Raw genomic sequence first — 19,928 nt, 5'->3', positions numbered from 1 at the left:
TGAGTTAATCTCTTTTCTATAGACGCCGGAGGCGGGCAGCGTCAGGTAAAATAAGTTATTTAGCCTTCTCAAACCTGAGCCTCACGCGCCGCCTATGGGGGATGTGCTAGTTACTTATCCGACCGGCCCACTTCGGTACCGGCCCATCGGGATTCGTCCCGAATCTGGCCAGTCCGCCACTGCACCCAGCCCACGTAAACTGTCAACGGGGGGAGCCTCGCTGCGGGGAAACGGTGGACCTAGTGTCCCGATCGGAGTGGGAATAATAATAATAATCCGTGCATTTTATCCATTAATTTCCCCAACATTGTGGTAAAAAAAACACACGTTTAATGCATGTTGTTGGTGTACTACAACTACAAAAAGCATCGGTGTGTTTTCTCATCAGTAAATGCAGACCGGCTCAAACAAACGATTTTTAATCATCATCCTCACTCATCATTTAATGTGTTCATATGTTCGCCGAATTGACATGAAAGCACTAATACATGTAGTTTCATCCACTTGAGTTTATAACCACAAAAATAATCGATTTGTTTTTATATCACATCCGACGGGAGGAAATTCAGCAGCTCTCACTCCCGATTTTTAATCCTAATGTAATCATCATCTTCACCACGATCATTTATGTTTATGTCGCCGAATTGACATGAAAGCACTGACAAATATGAATATACTGTAGTCAACTTCATTAAAACGTTATTAACGTGCCTAAACTCAGTAATTCACCATTTCTACGCATGACACAACACACTTTGTCCGTGTTTGGCTCTCGAAGCGTTCCCGCATTGACGTCACTTCCGGCTTCCCCCAAAACTTCAAAATGAGTGAAGGAATTTCCCCGCGATGTTCGAAATTATTGATATTTAACGAAACGGTATCGCTTTTTCTTTTTTAAACTGACGGTTCGAGATTACTAGTAGCCCAATATTTCATTGCACAACAGTTGTTGGGATGGTGTCACAGGCTCTTTAAGGCACTAAAAAGTAAAAGTTCTCAATTTGCACAACCCCCAATCCAAAAAGTACATATTATTAAATAATGATTACTGTTGCATTACTGTAAGGTATCACTTAAGTGTTGCAGATAATAAAATAATTTTTATTTGTTACTATATACTGTCGGTCGCTTGTTACATTTACCAAGGGATCAACAAATACCTTTGTTGACATATAATAATGTATGGTACATTAATGGTTGATTTATTTACTAATACTTTTCATTATTAATCTGAGTCTTTAAAGTAAGGGTATAGATCTGAAGCAGCAGGAAATTGAAATGCTAAAGCAACATACAAGTACCTCAAAATTGTTATGCAAATGTACGTTCCTGTCCATCACTGCTTGAAAGGTGCTATAGGGTGCTATACAAATAGTGTTCTAGCTACCAAATGGTGCAAACCCCTCAAAAGCCATAAACTCACGGCATGTTAATAATTTGTTTCAATGTAAATAAGTGCAAAGTTGTTATGAAATGTTGAAATACTTAAGTGCAATGCCAACTAAGGTGAGCCCAAAATATAAGCCTTTTGTGCTAACACATTCATTTCTAAATAGGGCCCAACAGCTAGGTAATGGTTTGCCTAACAGGTTAATCTGGCCATGCTTGTCACAGCTACATTTTACAATAATGCAGGCTCAATACTTTTCACAAAACTTGTTGATCGTTCAATAATGTAAGACATCGAGTAAAATGAGAACAGTGTACTCTAGTTTTGGACAATTTTCACATGCACGCAACAACAGTGGGTCGGTTTGCAGACGCGCAGGCTGGAAGAACCCTCAACCAGCTAACCACCCAGAGCTGCGCGCTGATTGGCCAGGACCAAGTAAAGGCGGAAGTCTACAGAACAGGGGGATTCCCCGAGGGAAGTTCCCAACTCAAACTAGGCTATGTAAAACATACATAGCCATATCCTCTCCGGCGCTTCGTAACTTTGCATTTGAAGATTAGGCGACGACTCTGCGGTGGTGTCAACACAATAAATTCGACTTTAGCAGCTACATGAATGAAGGTAAGAGGACGCTCACCGTGGAGTCGCTGCTCCTTCGCTTTATCCCCGCCACCGGTTGAATGAGCTACAGCTAACCGGTCACTGTTTAAGAAATACGGAACTGTGTGGACTAGGGTTTGCATGACACTTAAAAGTGCTTCCCTACTGTGCCTCGGTAGGCTCCAACGTTAGTGTTAATGTAGGGTACTTCCTCCAGGAGCCGTTGGTCTGACAGCTACTCTGTCCTTTTATAATGAGGATTGCTTAATAATTGAAGAGCAGATCTGGGTGACGGTGACATCAGACTGTTGTTTTTTTTGCATCATCTCAAAACGTCCCCGAAAACTTTTATCACAGTAAGTACGGTGCTGCAATTTTCAAAGTGTGAAAATGTGCTTAAAAGTTGTTAAAAGTCAGTTCTGACAGATGACAACAACATGTAGACCTGTTTAGGTCAGGGTTGTTAAATGTTATTTCCAAAGAATTGCAAAGTAATTAAATTAATTGTTTTGTTGCTGTGTTTTATTTGCTCAGCAACATCCTCATCATTTGTCACAGACTTCAAACAGGGCATTGATTGTTGAGATGTTAATACTATTCTGCTTTTGCACGTTCAATTATATGGAACCGGAACTGCCAACAATATTTTGTAATGAACAGAAATTAGGAAATATATTTACTCAGTTTCTCAATTCCTCAGTGGCTTACATACATTTAACACACTTATTTGACATCACTTTAAGGAGTCATTACTTTTTACTTACATTGTGTCTGACAACATAAAGGAAATTAAAAGGGTAACGAGCTCCATATGTTCCTTGTTCGGAAAAGTGCTTTTATCATTTTGTGTGGTGTTTTTTGAATCACCAGGGCTCATGTCTGCTGTGTCAGGGATGATTGTGGAGCACACGGCATGGAAAGGAACATTGGAGACCAGCTCAATAAAGCTTATGAAGCTTATCGCCAGGTCTCCATTGAAAAGGACAATGCTAAAATGGAACTGCAACAAATGGTAACGTTGTGATGAGAAAAATAAGTCAAATGTTGCCAATATAATAGTTTACAGAGTATCTTGCCAAGTGTGTTTATTAGTTGTATTTGTGTAACCAGTCTAATAGAAAGAAATGTGTTTTGAAAACATGATTAATATTTATCTTTGTATTAAAAAATACGACTAGTTAAAGACCAGATTGCAGATATTGATGCGCAACAATAACAGAAACCTCATTTTTGCAGAGTGTGTATTATGAGAGTTTCACTCAAAAACTTCAAAAGCAGATAGAGGACCAGCAGCAGTTGATTTCCAAACTTGAAGCTAAGTTATCTTCAACAAGGCAACCACCAGGTTAGTGAGACGTGCCACATGATCTCTACTTATTCTTATGCCGACATTATCCTTCTCTGCATCGCAACCTATGTACTGATATTGGATTATCTTACATTGCCTCCTCTTCAAACTGTTCTTTTTCTCTGTGTTTTATAGAGATGAAATGTGAGCCTATCTACCATCTCCTCGATGGGGCCAGCGCCTATAAAAAAATGCAGTACCCGGTATGTTTGCTATGCTACAGTGTGGTTTCCCTAAGTCTACGCTTTGTGAACAATTGCAATATAATGGCTCTGAAAATGTTTTTTCTACATTGTCATTGTTGAAATTACACCGAACATACATGCAGCTTCCTTTTGTCGCACATAATTACACGTTGATAGTACTTCTGCTTGATGATGTTGTTGCACTTGTGCCAACAAGGATGTTAAAGGTAGGGTAGGTAATTCACTTCAGAAACGCTTTTTGTTATATTCCATGGAATGCTCTTAACATCCCGATAGCAATGAATAAATGAAATGCTATAAATATATACAAATATGTCATCTGTGGAAGCCATGGCGCTGTAAAAAGCAAGTGGCCTACCTGCCTGTCAGCCTTCCATCTCGTGCACAAACTTATCTTGTGCCCTCATTGGTCATGTGCGCGTTCGTGTGTGTTGGAGGAGGGGCTCTGTGAGGAAGTCTGAAGGAAGGGGCAGATTTTTTTCGGTTGTGTACTTTCAAATTCTAGAGCACTCGAGCTGGTTTCTCCATTCTTACCTACCCTACCTTTAAGAGAACACAATATATCAGTGAGAAATTAATAAAGCATTGACTGCCCCATATGCATTTTTTTATAATCTCTTACCATTTTTTAACACTGCTTTTGTGACTCTGTCAGTCTGCAAATATTGAATTCATTGTAGCATTTCTGGCCTTTTGTTACACAGCTCTAAACCAGTTTGCAGATAAATACATGATAGTCAAGAGACATTATATCCTTGTTCAGTCGTTCATGCTTATCAGAGATGAATATCCATATACTTTTAGAGTTGTATAATGCTTCCAATTGTTTTTACAAAGGTTCAAGCTAAAAGGAAACCTCAGATTACATTGCTGCTGTTACAATATCCAGCCACTATTTCACTCCTCACAAGGTGTATCTGCTCTTACTTCACCAGATGGTGCTAGAGGATAATATCACTTGCACAGTTCAGCAGCTTGAGCTTTGTTCAATATTTAACAGGCCAGGAAACAAGCTCCACCAGTAAATGTAAATGTTTGATGTGTAAACTGCAGAGACATTAACAATATGCCTTTGGATAATTGTTGCTAACGATCTCTATGAATGTAATGTCATTTTTTCACAGGACAACATGGGCACTGTTGCTCCTATTATGCCAGTCAACAGCAGCGTTGACTAGTATGTGTCTCTTACATTTTCATTTATATATCATGAACATTTCGGTTAAAGAATGGATTTTTTTTCACTATTTTTTCTTTTTCAGTCAGGACATGTTGGAAGCATTTGAAGCAATTCAAGGGAAATTCCGGCAGATTCGCTCTCTTACCAGAAGACAAAAAGATCACCTAAAAAGATTCCATGCAGGAAATGATGCATCAAACGGTAATGGTAATATACACCAAAACAATTCCTTTTCTTTATGGCCTTTAACCTAAGTTTTGTTTTCTATATTTAATTACTTAAAGGAAAATTTGCTGAAATTGAAAAAGGTTCACTTATAAGTTAGCTTGCTTTTGATAAAGATACATATATAGAAACACCTTCACTAAGACTGTTCACAAATGCCTCTGTGCCCTTTGGAACAATAGCTGGCAACCTTTGTTTAGAAAATGTATTATACTTATTCATACAAAATTTAACAAAAAGGGTAATATAAATATTGTTTCTAACAAATAAATAGGTGTATATAGCTATGTATTCAGCTAATTTGTGTGTATACAGTACATGTATTCAGTATACTGTTTTTTTAAAGGACCAGGATTATATCTCAATGCAACTTTTCAAATCGTTGCCAAGTTAAAATGTCATTAAAGCCAGCGCAGGAATACGGCGTCAAACACGGCGAGCGAGACAGAAAAACTGTACAATCTTGTGTTTTTCTGCCGTCTGACAGATCAGCGGTTTTCCATGCCCATCCAGTGCACAGACCGTACAGCAGAGGCACAGAGACCCTTCTCTGCAGTGCTCAGGTCAGCGGTGGATATTCCACTCCTGCCTACGTCTCTGGCATCCCGCGGCACCAGCCCCGAGGACAAGGACTTAGTAGACTCTCTCACTAAACTCAGTGTCAAATTTCCGCCCTCTGCGGACAGTGAATATGACTTCCTGAACAGTGCACCAGAGAGACACATTGGTCTTACCATGCCCACCAAGCGGCCTCTCAGTACTGTTCCCTCCACGTTGTCAGAAGAGGAGCCCGTGGAACTACCCATGCCTTTTGTCTACCCCCCATCCCCCTCCCACTCAACATCATCTTCGCTCTCCCATGAGAGCGTGCGGGGACCCCAGCAGGTGAGAATCACAGGAGAAGGTCGGAGAAAACTAGTAGCACATTATCAGTGTCTGATTGGTATTTGCTAATGGAGGAGTGAAAGAGTGTGAAGTCCTAAAAAGAAAATCCCCTTGGCTTTATTTGAAACATATTACTGTGTAATGTGTTCTGATTCTTTTTGTATTCAAGCATGGATGCTCAGGTTACATTTGGCATCTTAGCTAGAATATGTGAGCCAGATGGAAGCACATTACAGAGTCTGAATTGAGTGGTATTTTATTTGCTGATGTGTGCAAATGTCTAATAAAAACAAAATTGTGAATGACATGCAGTCAGATCTTAAAGTTGCTCCAGTTTTCCATGTTGAGATTCTTTCCCTGGATTACACCAACATGGACTTTTATAATAGGCGGGTTTCCTTGTGCGGTTAAACACATAAAGAGTGAAATAATTAAACACTTGAGAATAGCCTTTTGCCTTCACTGTTGCTGAGCGTTTGTGTAGACTTTTGGGTCGACATATACTTGTTTTTCTTAAAGCAACAGATACTTCAACTTGAAGGCCAAGCGGTCCAACATGCTTTAATAGAGTGAGTGTAAGGATTGTTAAGAGCATAAATAATATATTGTTTTCTTTGGTTCCTCCTGCCCTGCAGCCCCTCTGGAGCCCTGAGCTGTGTGATGCAGCTGATGTGGGGACAGAGCTGGAGACGCCTCCGAGCAGCAGTCCTGATAAATGTGCTTTCTGCCACGCTGTGGTGCCTCAGGAGCGAATGAACAGCCACCTCTACTTACATTTCTCTCCTAAAAACGAAGCCGACAATTGACAGTGGAAGCAGAGACTGGCAAGGCTACTCTGAGACTTGTTGTTATCATGGTGTAGTCCTACCCGCCATGAACAACATGCGCTGTACTGGATTTGAAATGACACTGCAATAGGACTTGAATCCATTTATTTAATATAGAAGAATTGAATGGTACACTTTCTTGTCCATTATATTTTTCTAATATCACGCTGAGATTTTACTCTAGTACTAAGTGACAATGATACGGTAATAATATGATATATATGAGCAAATAAAGCTGACAATTACTCTTTACATTTTATATCATTGGATTGGTTTTCAATATGTAAATATAAATGGGGTGCTCATAAGTTTATCCATACATTAAGCGTTAAAATGGACAAGATTTTCATTCTTTCTGCAAGATGTTTATAAATTATTATGCCAAAACCTAATTTGCATTATTAATATGTAGTTACCTTTTAAAGAAATTATTTGCTTTGTACATTTGCAATATTTTTTGTTGAATTAAGACACTTTTACCTCTTTTTGTTGGCAGCAAGATGTGATATCTCAGAACAACCAGCGCTACACCAGGCTACATTTTTGCTGGACTCATCAATGAGAGCCAACATATAGAGGAGGTACCTGCACACTTAGATATGTGCAACATTTTCCCCTTTCAGTTTGAGCTTTCGGTCTAACAGCCCTTCATTAGAGTATACCTCGTATATATCATATCTCAGAACAGATCTTTAGAATAACAATACCCATCAAATCACTCAAACGTTAATCAATCTTTTCCAAAACATGACGTATTGATTAGCACTCTTTAGACTGGCACTACATTCCCATCGTTCTTTCGTGTTGTTTACTTCAACCAGGATAATTAGAAGCAGATGTATGTCATTACTGGTGCGGGGCGATGGGAACATTTCCAACTTAGAAATTATTTTAAAAGGTAGTAAACCATGTACTCATTAAGAGTCTCCACAGATGGCAACATCTAACATTAGGCGCAAGCTTGTTGTTAAATCACATGGCCATTACATACAGTGTTTATGTAGGCGTAATCATTTTAATTGACAAATGAACATTAATACTCCAGAGTTATAATATAAGACATTCCAGGTGTGCCAGTTTAATGTTTAATTTAAGCTAATATTAACAAAATAATAGTTGTGGAAAAACATATAGAAAATTGATACATAAGAAGATTACGGCCATATGTGGAGAATGTATTTCGGCATACTGTATGTCAGCTATACTGAAACATCATCTGTTCTATTTCCAAATGACAATGTATTTTACTGAAGAGAATTAGGGTTCATGTGAAACATTTATTTCAGTTAGTTTAGAGTCAGAATACTCTCTTTAAACTGGAATACATTGTCTTATATGGCCTTACTCTTTCCATAAAATACATTGTGATTTGGAACAGATAATTTTTAAGTCTGTCACATTTCCCAGTGTGCACACAACCATCTTTTCTGAACAGCAGCATCGGCTTATTGCATGCAGCTGTATTTATTCACACCTTTGCAAACAATTTCAGTGATTTTCACCATTGGGCGTGATGATGTTTGAGGAAACGAAACACTGTGTGAGTGTGTTGGAACACTGTGTTGTGCAGAGAGGACCTTGCAGCCCTCAGCTATGGGCTGCTAACACTTGCTGGGTAGATGAGCTAAGTGTGAAGACTGCAAACAACCTTTTTTAAATCTCTTTAAGTGTTTGGTATTCTAACTATATACCACTTATCAAATACTGCTTAACAGACTGATTGATTTGTTATATCAACCTTAAACTGATATTTTTGTTGCACATTTCACTGTGTTTCATTAATAGCTCTGAAGGGTGTAAAAATATGCAGAGTAGTAATGCAATAAACCATTCTAGTGAGTCATTGAACATAGAGAAGAGCCTTCCTAAGATACAACATGCCCACCATGGATACGTAGGAAAGAATTTATTCAGATTTGATTTTTTTTGGCAAAAGCATATCCCTAATGATCCTCTCTGGTTAATCTGTGAAGAGTCGAACATTGTGCAGCCTGCATGCTTTTCTCTCTGGGATCATGAACAGCTGCTTGCTCATAATTATGTTGTCATTCATTGTTATTTGGAAGAGGGTACTCATACTGACAGCTAGGATTTTTTTCTATGCTTCCGTACATTGTACATTTACACTGCTTGTGTGTGCAGTTGTGTGAACTGTTTTAGAAAAGTCCACTTCAGCTTTTTTTTTGTCACTTCCAGATGAATATAAGATGTGCCATATTTCCCCCTTGGACATTTGCTACCAAAAGGCAGTACATTTTAGATGGATTTAAGAGCTGTTAAAAAAAAAATTAAAGGGGACAAAAAAAAGGAGAAGGATATGGATTGAGACGGAGAAGTAGCAGGCTGATTAAAAGGTGTCAACATTGCCAGGAGCAAGAAGGTGAAAGCAATCAGGGGTGAGAAGAGTGCAGCATTCGTGAGGGGCAACTAATTATCCATCTCATTTGAGGAGAGAAGCATTTGAGGCAGCTCTAGCCCACTGAATGGTGACAGATTGGTGCGGAGGAGAGGGGAGGTGTTAGAACAATGGAGCCCAGCTCACCATCATTACTGCATGCTAATCAGCAGTGCTTCTGCACTACCAATCGGTGCTGCGGAGAGTTCGGGCCGAGACAGGAGAGTCACCGGCTTCAGGGGACCAGCCGACAAGAGAGGGGGGGGAAGGATGCACAGTACGGCTGTCTGCGCTTATTTGACTTTCTAGTTTATCCGATGCATCGATTGATCTATGTGGCCTGTGTCATCCGCTTGGAGGATTAATGCCACTAAAAGTTTAAATCAGTAAAATAGAAATAAATAGTATACATGTTAGGATTTCAGACAGTGACAATGTTATTTAAATGCCGATACAACACAATGTCTATGAGACTCAATAAATGCACATTCAGTCTATATACACAAATTACATTTAAATGTATGAAAATGAAAAATAAGGAAAAAGGAGATGGAAAAGTAGTAGTCAATAAAATGACACAAGAACAGGCTAGATAAACCAAGAAAATAATTCACTACTTTATTGTGAGTACTGCAGAAATAATTGATGAAACAATTCAAATCAGAGTCATCATTATAATTTCATAAAATACACATAAAACAAAGGTTGCAACACATTACTGATGGTGTCCCTTTCTTTGTCAATTTGTTCAGCTGTACTGAGTTCTGTGTTCGTGTAACAATGGTGTTCAAAAACTGATAAAAACAGCTTTGTGTTCCTGAAGAAATCTACACTCATTATCCTAGTGTGCACATAAGCATATAGCCACAGCAATCACACGTTTTCTAATGCGTGATGAAGGTGTGTTAGTGATTGTTTACAAAGCATGCTTTTATTTTGGGGTTAGCAAAATAGTATTATGCTTATTAGGGTGGTCCTTGTTATGCTTTTTACACCTATTGACAGTTTTCATTAATATACAAAAAGTACTTTTCCTTCTTAAATTACCTTCAATAGTGCCTGTATTCATATATTATTATGAATAGTGATTGTATTCATCACTTCTGTTTATGACTGGTTTGTGACAACAGGCTTAATAGATATCAAGACATTTGTGCTTGATATAAAATATTCAAACAACAATAATATTTAGAATTTTTGCCAGTAATTGGATCATAATTGCAGTAGTAAAGAGACAGATGAAGTCTTTTTTTCAACAATTACCCTTCTTAATATTCAAACAATGGTTATCAGATCGTGCCATTGCCAAGAAGGTCCAACACGAATGGGGGGGAAAAAAGGTGATTGTTAAAGGGGTTTCATCAGATCGTAAAACAAAACAAAGAGATGGCAAGTGGACTAAGGTCACCTGACTAGAATGGCCTCTTCACATCAATGTCATTTAGATAATTAACAACTTTGGAGAGAAGCATATTCAACTGTCTGTTCACTGGTCACCGTTGGCATGAGAGACTGCCAACTCTCATGGCGTTGGGAGCTGAGAGTATCACCTCACAGTTGCCTTGCCATGCGTTGGGCTGCTCGTGCTCTCTGTGCAGCAGTGGCGGAGCCGACTTTGGTTTCGATTAAATGTGTTGAAGCCATCGCTGCCTGTGCAAAGTCTCAGAACGGCCTCCCCTCTCCATTGTGTTTGTCTCAGTGCTGGTCTGAGAGCCCTGCTTTCTGGAGCAGAGATTTGGCAGTCACAGCAAGTGATGACAGAGGCAGTGGTGAGATCGCACCCAGAACCCCAGAGGAGGCTCACATTTCAGGGGGATGAGAGGCTTGTTCAATACACAGAACACAAAGGCACTGATCAGAGGAGTCTGAGAATACTATTGTTCTGCAAATCACATTGTTCAGCATCCACTACTTTTTTGTTTACTTGTGGATGGTGGGAGTGTTGGACATTTGTTAACTTCTGAACTTTTTAAAGACACTTGGCTGCCAATTGGAAATAACAGTACGACTGAAAGTCTGGATCTCAAGATGGCATCCTCTTGTTATCTTATTGTCTCTTTTAAATCAGTGCAGGTTGTTTTTTTCTCTCTTCTTGACACATGGGGGTGGGATGGAGCATGGCGATGTTTGCAGAATGGTAACTTGCAATTCAAGGGTTAAGGCAGCATGAAAGAATCCATTCTCGGTTTAATGACCTAGCCTTGCTGGGCGAGGACGACAGGGAACATGCTCTTGACTTGTACTGAATTTGCCAATTAACACCTCTGATAGCAGGCTGCCTCTGAACATCACCAATGTAGAGGGAGGAGGAGCAACTCTCATGCACTTTGTTTTTCAGCCCCTGATCCTGTAAGGATAAGGTCTGCAATTTCTTCATACTCTGAAAATTATTTTGCCTTGTTCACGGCTTGGTAAATTCTCTTTCATAGTAGAAGGCTTTGAAATAAATCCTCCCTTCATGTGCTGTGTAGTCACCGACTGGCAATGATATTGGAAATATTTTATTTTTCCACGTGCTGCTCGAATCCTTATGTAGTTGTTGGACATTCTATTTTTCGCACATGCCCATATGGCCATGTGCAGCTTCAATTAGACACATGGCTGGTATCTAAGATACACCGTGCTTGATTGGCTTTGTCCCTTCTTATTGTTGAAATCGAAAACACAAAACAACAGCGCTGTCCTTGATAGATATATGTCTAAAAAGATATATAAGGTTCCCGATTGCATTCACCCCTCTGGTTTCACACATGCTTATCAGACTCCCAAACAACACCTAGTACAGGTGTGAATATCAAATTCCCCAGTGAAAATCACAGTGGGTACTCGTGTGTTGTCCTCAGGGTCTTTTTACATGCAGCAGTGGTTTGCATTTGGGCCAAGATGCTGCCGGCTAACGGCAACTGCAGAAACACCTTTGGCTAAGTGCAAGGTGGACATCCTTACACCAAATGGGCTTAATGACTGAAAAAAAAATGCCACCCAGATCTAATTGAAAAAGGCGATGTACAGTAACTGGTTTTGCCCAGTAGAATCACACCATAACACAGTAGTTTCACAATTCATTAGCAGGTACTTTAACAATATACAATAATTGAAAGATGGCTGCATAATTGATAGCAGTTCACACCATGGGGAAAGTGCAGCGATCCATCTAATGATAGCAATAAAGTGTAGTGGGTTATGAAGAAGAAGTTAACACTTGAGGTGTGAGCACTGTACAGTTGTGACGAAAAAAGGCCTCGTTCTAACACTTTGTCAACATAACAGATACAAACACTGCGAAAATGTTAGTCATATTGATATCTGAACAGTTTCACAATGCTCAGAGTTATCATAGCTCTCATGTCCTCATGCTGACCACCTTCATGCCATGAGCAGGGATGCTCGTATGTAAGAGATGCTGCTTACAAATCAATTCATATATTCAGTGTTGAGAAACCATCTGGCTTGATTAGAGCTGAAAGTCATCCTGGCAGGCCAGTTTCCTGACTGACACCTCATAGAATTAGTGGGAGGACGGCTTCATTTATCGTCCTTGACCAGCTCAAAATACGCAATTTATCATCTTGCCATATTCAAAACTCAAATTTAAACCGGAAAGTCTTCCACCAGCTCCGCTTACCTCGAGTCTTTGTTACAGTATTAAACAGATTCAGCATATTCGGGTTGTTGTTTATTCGACGTAGACAGTGAGATATAACACTTTTTGTGTTCTCTTTGTGGAAGCTGTGAAAATGGCACGCCATATGTAATACACTTGCTTGCTGTTGGTCTTGCCAATTCCCCCAAGATCAGTCATTTCTGTGCCAACGCTCACACTCTCTCTTTGTCCTTGTGATTCGATTGAGCTTTGTGGATTGGATGGCTTTCTTCTTAAAGCTGTGTCGGGTGTTGTCAAGTTGTTGATTTGATGTCACTCGGGCTCATTTAAAAAATAACAATCTGAACCAGAACATACGTGTTCAGATGCAAACCTACGAGCACATTTCATATAATCAGTCAAAGATAGTTAAAGCACCCAGAAATAGGAAGGAAAAAGCCTGAAGTACACATCGTAAACAGGAAGCAGATGAGAGACAGGTAGGGATAAACCAAATCAGGCTCCTGCGATGTTTTTCCCCCTTCTAATTCTGCACCAAACAAATTGGCTGCATATTTTGTTCACACCTTTTGTAACCTGGGGATAACAAGCGCACTTCTCCCCCGTCATACCTGTGACAACAACCTGCAAAGTGCTCCCAGTGCCCTAATCTGAGTCCTGCTGCTGCGGCTGCATGTAGATGTTGTTTTCATCTTCATAAGCAGCTTGTCCCTGTTTTTTTTTTTACATTTACCACCCACCAGAATCACACAAGGTAAAAGAGAATATGCGAGTGTCTCACAAGCTACCAATTTTTTTTCACGAAAACATGGTCGCGCTCGGTAGAAGGCAAAAAAGGCATACTGATGGTGTTTGATTTAGAAATGGCAGTCAGACCATGATTTTAGCATCAACAGATGGCCAGTAGCTTGGTTTAAATGAGTAACACCACTGCCTGCTTTAGAGTTGGCTCAAGTAGTAGAGTAGTGTACTACCGTCTGATCATATCTCCCTGTGTGAATGATGATGTCACCATGATAGATGCTACTCAAGTGGGATCAGACCTACTCAGTGATGCCTGTAGAGACCAGCTCTGGGAGATCCCTGTCTGGCTGCATTATTCAACAATACTCCTTACCTCTCCTAGGGAAAAGGGACTGTTGAATATTTGAAAGATAGAATTTTATTTTTTATTTAAGTGTTTAGATGTTGATGGGAGAGAAGGGGGGAAAAATAGAGATAGTGCCAGTCGGTGCAGCCTGGATGGTCACCAAGGCAACTTGCCGAGATTTTCTTACTGATCTACGGGACTTCTTGGCCGTCTCACTTGGGGGACGTTTTGGAAAAGTAAGCTTTCTCGAGCGCCTTTTGACAGCGACTACGAGTTGCTGGATCATTGATCATTTTAGTCTCATAATTATGGACACCAATTAGTTTGGATTTCTGATGAAACCTTCTTGCAAAGAGATTTGTAGTCACCTGCATGCATGTCTATATTTTTCTGGCATTTGCTACTCCCTTTACACTTTGTCGACGAGGGCTCAAACTGTAGCTTAAGTGAACTTTTTTCTAAAATCTTAAAAATAGTAAAAGGTTCTGAGTCTCCTCTCGACTCCTGGGGTGTTTGGTGAAATTGACTATATCAATATTTCAGCTGCAACATAAGAAAGGAAATCTGGTCATTGATAACATACCAGACATTGTGCCAGACAGTTATGGCCTATTTTCAGAATGACAGCGTAAAACAAACAACAAGAAAAAACATGGCTGCAGAACCACTGCTCCAAGTTCCTGACGAGCCACGCTGAGTATCGATCCATCTGGCTCCGAAGACACTGTCATGTCACCTTTGCATTTAAGTGTTATGGTGTCAGCTTCAAATGATCTAGCTGTCAGATCTGGAAAAAGCCGGCCTGTGTGATGATGCTTTGTCTTTAAGTCCAGCTGTTACAACAATCTGCGAGATCAGCGATAGATTTGTTATAGTATTTTTACCTTTAATCTCTATATTGGATGTTTTTCTAAATATTTTTTTTATTGTTTTGTATATTAAACGTAATTTTAACATAAATTCAACATTGGTTCTCGACTTCACAGCTTCAGTCACTCTTTATTTTCCTTGGTGTCACCCACTCCTTCTCATTACTAAAAAATGTTACCAGAAGCTAAAAATGAGTGCATATTGCTTCAAATTGGATTCTTACTGCAGATGTAACTGATTGCTAAAGGTTGGGAATTCAGCTTTGTGATGAAAGGGCACAGTCTTTCAACCAAGGTGTGGTAACAGGGTGAGAATTTGAAAGCAACTCCCTGCTAATGTTGGTCATATCACCCCTAATGACAACACACCCACTGCATTGCACTTACCTTTTCCTATTTTCACTACTAATCACTGCGAACACTTTCAATCGGTGTGTGATTTATCTTCTCCTTTTTTTCTTATCTTTACTAATACACAAATCAGTGTGTGGTTTCTAATTCAGTCCCTGTAGGCGGCTTGGTTTGCTGGTCATTTAGAGAGCCAATCACTTCCTGCAGGTGTGGAGATGCTGCGGGCCGGAGAGCGTTTCATCTGCTATGAGGGCAGCAGTAGGACACCAGCCAGGGGTTCACACTTGTTGGAGCACACTGGAGAGGCTCTGGAGACGTATATCTTCATGACTATACGACACTGTGTGTAATTCTCATCATTCTCATCAGTGTGAAATGATGTCACTGTGTGATATATTCTTTTCTCTCAGCCACTGCTCAAACATGAAATGTCTTGTAGCACCTGTGCAGATGTATGGATTACACGTTGATAATGCTAAAGAAAGAAAGAAAAAAAGAGCAAATGAATCACTGCATTGATTACCATTGTTAAAGTTTGTGAAGAAAAGATAAACTGGTTTCCATATGTTTGTTTGTGACAGCCTGGATGTGAGCGGTGGAGACAAATCATGTCACATTTATTTTTCCTCTCAACTTGGAACATGGTTGTCTTCCCTGTAGAATTCAGAACTGATCATTAACCTTTGCTTTAGCTCCTTCCCTTGCCTGGTCACATTTCCTCTCTATTTGGTTCCTGGCCCCATATGCCACTTTCCTATTTCCTGCCTGCAGACAGCAGGGAGTAGCTCTATTATCACCTTCCTAGAGCTGTCTTTGAATGTGAGAGGCAATTCCATTTCACTCAGCCATGGGGAGGAGGAGGAGGAGGAGAAGGAGGAGGAGGAGGAAAAAACACACACTACAGAGCACACAGAAATTGGTTTAAGATACTTCTTAAAGTTGAATGTAAGACTATGTTGCTTTTTCTGCTCGTACTGCCAATATCTAAGGATTATTCGATAGTTTGCTGTGGAGGTGCACTTTTTTGTAGAATACTTCAAAATCAGAGCAAAGGTTAAGTGCTGTGTATCATGTCTTGTTGTTGCGGGAACACTTTATCGTCAGGTCCATTTAGAAGTCATCTTTTGAAATATTTACAGTCCGAAAGCAGCTATATTACTGTTGTGAAGCTGTGCTAAACATATCAAACATGTCTCTAATGCTTCCACTCTCGAGTCTGTTCTCTCCATTTTGCGACATTTTACTCGATGCCTGTGTTCTTTTTGGGTTTCCCTGTGTCTTATTCCAGCTTTTCTCCGCCTCTAGTTCCTAGGAATGGTAGGGCTCTTGACAATATTGCTCCTGGATAAATTAAACATGAGTTACGCAGAGTGATAATCTGTGGGCCTCTCTTTTCACGCTGCATTCCCAATGAGCTGTGTGTTGGCCTGGTGGTGTTGCCTGTGATTTTAATGAAGATTATTCTTGTAACACGACAGTCGCCTGTTTGCTCCGATTGTGCCCCAAAATATTTGTCTTCAACCGGAGAATTTTGTTTATTTTTTGAAGACATCTGTGCAGCATTTGTATTTTATTTGAAAAAGTATTTTGGTAAATCACCCGTTAGATATAATGAAGAATATTTATGTAACACATTGTGTTGATCTATCAGATAACAGGTTTCTAAGTTGTTGTTTATAGATAATTCATCATCATGTCAAGCTAGTTATTGATAACAAAATTAACTGGCAGACACAGCAGTGACTGGGTCTTTATTTTCATCCTGTTTAAGCAATGCAGTTTAGCATAAAAGCTTCAGTCACTGGATTTGCAGTCTTCTTTCTTTTGTTTGACATATCAGTGTTCAGCTTTAGGCTGATATAGTGCTCGAATGAAAACCTCAGAGGATGCTCAAAGGAGTAAGTGCACACTTCATGGCATGGCCATTCTCTTAAAATGGAACTGATGTTTTATAAATAATTTCAATGTTACAAACATCAGCCTCACAATCACAGCGATTCAATGATATTCATTTGGCATAAGTCAGTTTAATTTCTGTGTGCTTTTCATCAGAAATGCCTTCAAAAGTAGAGTTAGTCTGCATTTTTCATGCCTTGGGCTTACTGGGGACAGGGGCCATGTTCTTCGCTTGCAGACGTCTGACAGTGCATGGCAGCAGAAATAACAAAATGGTCACAAACCCCAACTGCACTCCTCGGGTCACACAGGCTCTTTAACATGTAAAGAGACTAGCAACAAACCAAACAGTTGATAACAGGTCACTCGCAGGTGATACAATAAGTTTTCGTAGTGACATTAGCCCTTCCACTAACTTTGTGATTCCTGACATTATATCCTCACCCTTTGTTAAGCATAATATTACGCATCAGAGAGCATGAGATTCGGCACTGCTCTCTCAGGGTGTGCAGCACCCAGAGGATTATTATATTTCACAAGTGTCATTTGCTACAAAATAGGTATGAAATAAAATTCACACATTTATAATTATGCATTAATTTTCCCGTCATCTCTAGTCTATTTTTCCAAAGGGGAGGTCTCAATTGAGCGCTGAGTTGAGAGCTCATGGTGCATTCTTTCATAAAGAGTAGTAGTATTATTTCCATAGGAGTGTTAATTGCCACACTGTCACTGTCCGGTTATGTAAAAAACGACTAACACAAATAAAGACAGAAGATAAAAATAACTAACAACATCTGGTTTATCCTTTTCCTTAATCAAGAGATAAACACATGTGGTGCAGGAATATTGAAAAGCATAGTGCTGATCTTTTACACAAGACTGTGGTTAGAGAAGACCTTGCAACTAAAAAATGTACTGAATTTAATTTAAGTAGTGCATTGTCATGTCATAAATCAATAAAGTGAATTTAATTACCTGAAATAATACAGTTTGAGTATTATTCTTTCATTTTTATTTTTGTAAAACTTGATTTGCATAGAATACACGGTGAACTGATCAGAAACTAAGTAGTATAGCTAAATACATCAACAATAGAGAGATCAATAATATTATTAAAATAGAATCTCTGTTATCTTGCATTGTTCTCTGTTCCAGACAAATCAGCAAATGTATAAATATTTGTTTTGGGTGAATAATCTCTAGAGAGCAGGCTCAGGTATTAGCACAGGAGCCATGTCACTTGTGCTTCCAGTGAACATCACGATCACCTGTCCTGAGGTTAATTTGCTGTGAGCTTTGTGGTAAGGTCCGGACATCAATAATGAGCAGGTGTAGGAGTGCACTTCTGCGTAGACGCGTGTCTTGTTGTGTCCAGGGAGGACAGATAATAAGGGTTTAAAAGCCACAAATGTCCACTCCGCCCCTTAGCAGGCCTCCAGCTGTCTTTCCTGTCAAAGAGCACCCTGATTCCCTCTGACAGAGCAGATCACTGATGGCAGGAAACCACAGGGGGCAATAGTTCTGTTAGCAAAACACAAAGCACCCCCACACTTGATCAGATTGGTCATGCTAGGTAATTAAACAACTAAGGTAAATACAGCTATTGCCTGTTTTCCTAAAAAATCTAAGAGCCTTGAAGAAAGGAAGTAATACTTCACTTTGATTTATTGATGGAAATTGCAATGTGACGTCTGGCAAACAACATATAAATAACTTAAAGGCCATCTTAAATGCATTCCCATGAAATTTTTAGTGCCGCTGTAATATAAGCCACTACCTGTCATGAATCCCAAATAACCTTGGCTCTATCCTCTTAGTTCAGCCCAGTGTGCCTCATTCCTTATTACTGGCCTGACAAGGAAATGTTTACCCATCCGACAAGAGACAAGCCATTTCATAGTCGGAAAAAGCAATTTCACCTGACTGGAGTAGCACACTATGTCCCCATATCCTTGCTGGCTATAATTTTGTTGTCATTTTGTGTGCTGTGATCATATCATTGAAGTGACAGTGCTGGGCATTAGGTAAAGTCCCTGAGCCGGTGCTCACTTTCAGGCTTTTTCTCTCCTTGTCATTCACATTGATTAGATTAGACCCAGGTGGCAAGCAGATTTTTTTGGCACAACAATAAAAAATGGTGATACAGCGGCCTGGAAAAAAAACACACACGCTGTGTTATGCTCAATTTAACATTGTTAACCAGAACTGATTTTATTTAAAAAGAGCCTTTTTTGAGTTATTTCTAATGATCTTTCAAATCGTTTTGTTACAATTGTGTTTAGGCTTTAGTATTATACCCTATCTGCATTAACAAATTGAAAATGTGGACATGGATTATGAGAATTAAAGTTAAAAGGTGATTTTAGAGTAGATAAAGCATAAATACTGTACATAGGGACCCAGTGAATTAAGCTCAGCTGGTCAATGGAGGGGTTGGTACAAGACAGGGGGAAGAGATCCTAATCTGCACTATGCCATCTTCCCCAGGGACAAGGCTGGCCACCAGCATAACAAATCAGCCCCCCCCCCCCTAACCCTCCCCTTCTTTGGTTATGTCCACTAGCTGGCTGAGCCAATAGAAATACAGGACTTAGTCTGATAAATAGGCACCAGAGCACCTGGGGAGACAAAGTGTGTTGCTGCACGGGTGATTCAACAATTGGTTGGTTCAGGGGGTGGGGGGTGTGTGTGTGTGTGTGTGTGTGTGTGTGTGTGTGTGTGTGGGGGGGGGGGGGCAGCCCATTTTGCTTATTAAAGATCAGTGATGGAAGCGAACCATAATCCTGTAATGAGCAGAGCAGAGAGTGGCCTCTTTACGTGGGCACAGACAAGCCTGTGCTTGCATTTTTCACAGGAATAGATTGCTGGACCCTATAGCCCGACTGTAATGACCCCTCTTGTTAGCTTCAGAGATTCATGGCAGTTCCTCAGAGAGACAAACTCGTGGATGTACCGAGAAATAGACCCTGATTGGTCTTCTTACCATCATCTGGTCCAGATAGTGCTGTGCAAGTTAATGACACCGTAGCAAACCAAAAGTTATTTAGTGAAGGGAA

The 19,928-nt window shown here is 39.9% G+C and overlaps 1 protein-coding gene across 3 annotated transcripts; it reads left to right on the top strand.

Annotated features, from left to right (window-relative positions):
* The first annotated feature begins 1,845 nt into the window (after positions 1-1,845).
* tank (TRAF family member-associated NFKB activator) lies at positions 1,846-7,106 on the top strand. 3 transcript variants are annotated; one of them, XM_071207070.1, is made up of 8 exons: positions 1,846-2,349; positions 2,864-3,005; positions 3,230-3,338; positions 3,477-3,544; positions 4,672-4,724; positions 4,810-4,928; positions 5,440-5,837; positions 6,473-7,106. In XM_071207070.1, exons 2-8 carry the CDS (start codon positions 2,907-2,909, stop codon positions 6,641-6,643), a joined length of 1,017 nt encoding a protein of 338 aa, XP_071063171.1. In that variant the 5' UTR covers positions 1,846-2,349; positions 2,864-2,906; the 3' UTR covers positions 6,644-7,106. The 3 variants fall into 3 exon arrangements, with proteins under 3 accessions (XP_071063171.1, XP_071063170.1, XP_033966402.1); XM_071207069.1 differs by having other exon boundaries at positions 1,847-2,014; positions 4,810-4,934; XM_034110511.2 differs by having other exon boundaries at positions 1,847-2,349; positions 4,810-4,934.
* The last annotated feature ends 12,822 nt before the right edge of the window (positions 7,107-19,928 follow it).

This window comes from Pseudochaenichthys georgianus, chromosome 21 (genome assembly GCF_902827115.2).
Source record: "Pseudochaenichthys georgianus chromosome 21, fPseGeo1.2, whole genome shotgun sequence".
NCBI classification, from domain to species: Eukaryota; Metazoa; Chordata; class Actinopteri; order Perciformes; family Channichthyidae; genus Pseudochaenichthys; species Pseudochaenichthys georgianus.
Note: the sequence above shows the minus strand (reverse complement) of the source record. Positions and strands in the feature narration are given on the sequence as shown.

Excerpts from the sequence above, each read along its gene's own strand:
- tank (XM_071207069.1), top strand. The coding sequence starts at position 2,907 with ATGGAAAGGAACATTGGAGACCAGCTCAATAAAGCTTATGAAGCTTAT. Across the intron at positions 3,006-3,229 it reads AAATGGAACTGCAACAAATG|AGTGTGTATTATGAGAGTTT; the intron begins GTAACGTTGTGA and ends TCATTTTTGCAG. Across the intron at positions 4,935-5,439 it reads TGATGCATCAAACGGTAATG|ATCAGCGGTTTTCCATGCCC; the intron begins GTAATATACACC and ends GCCGTCTGACAG.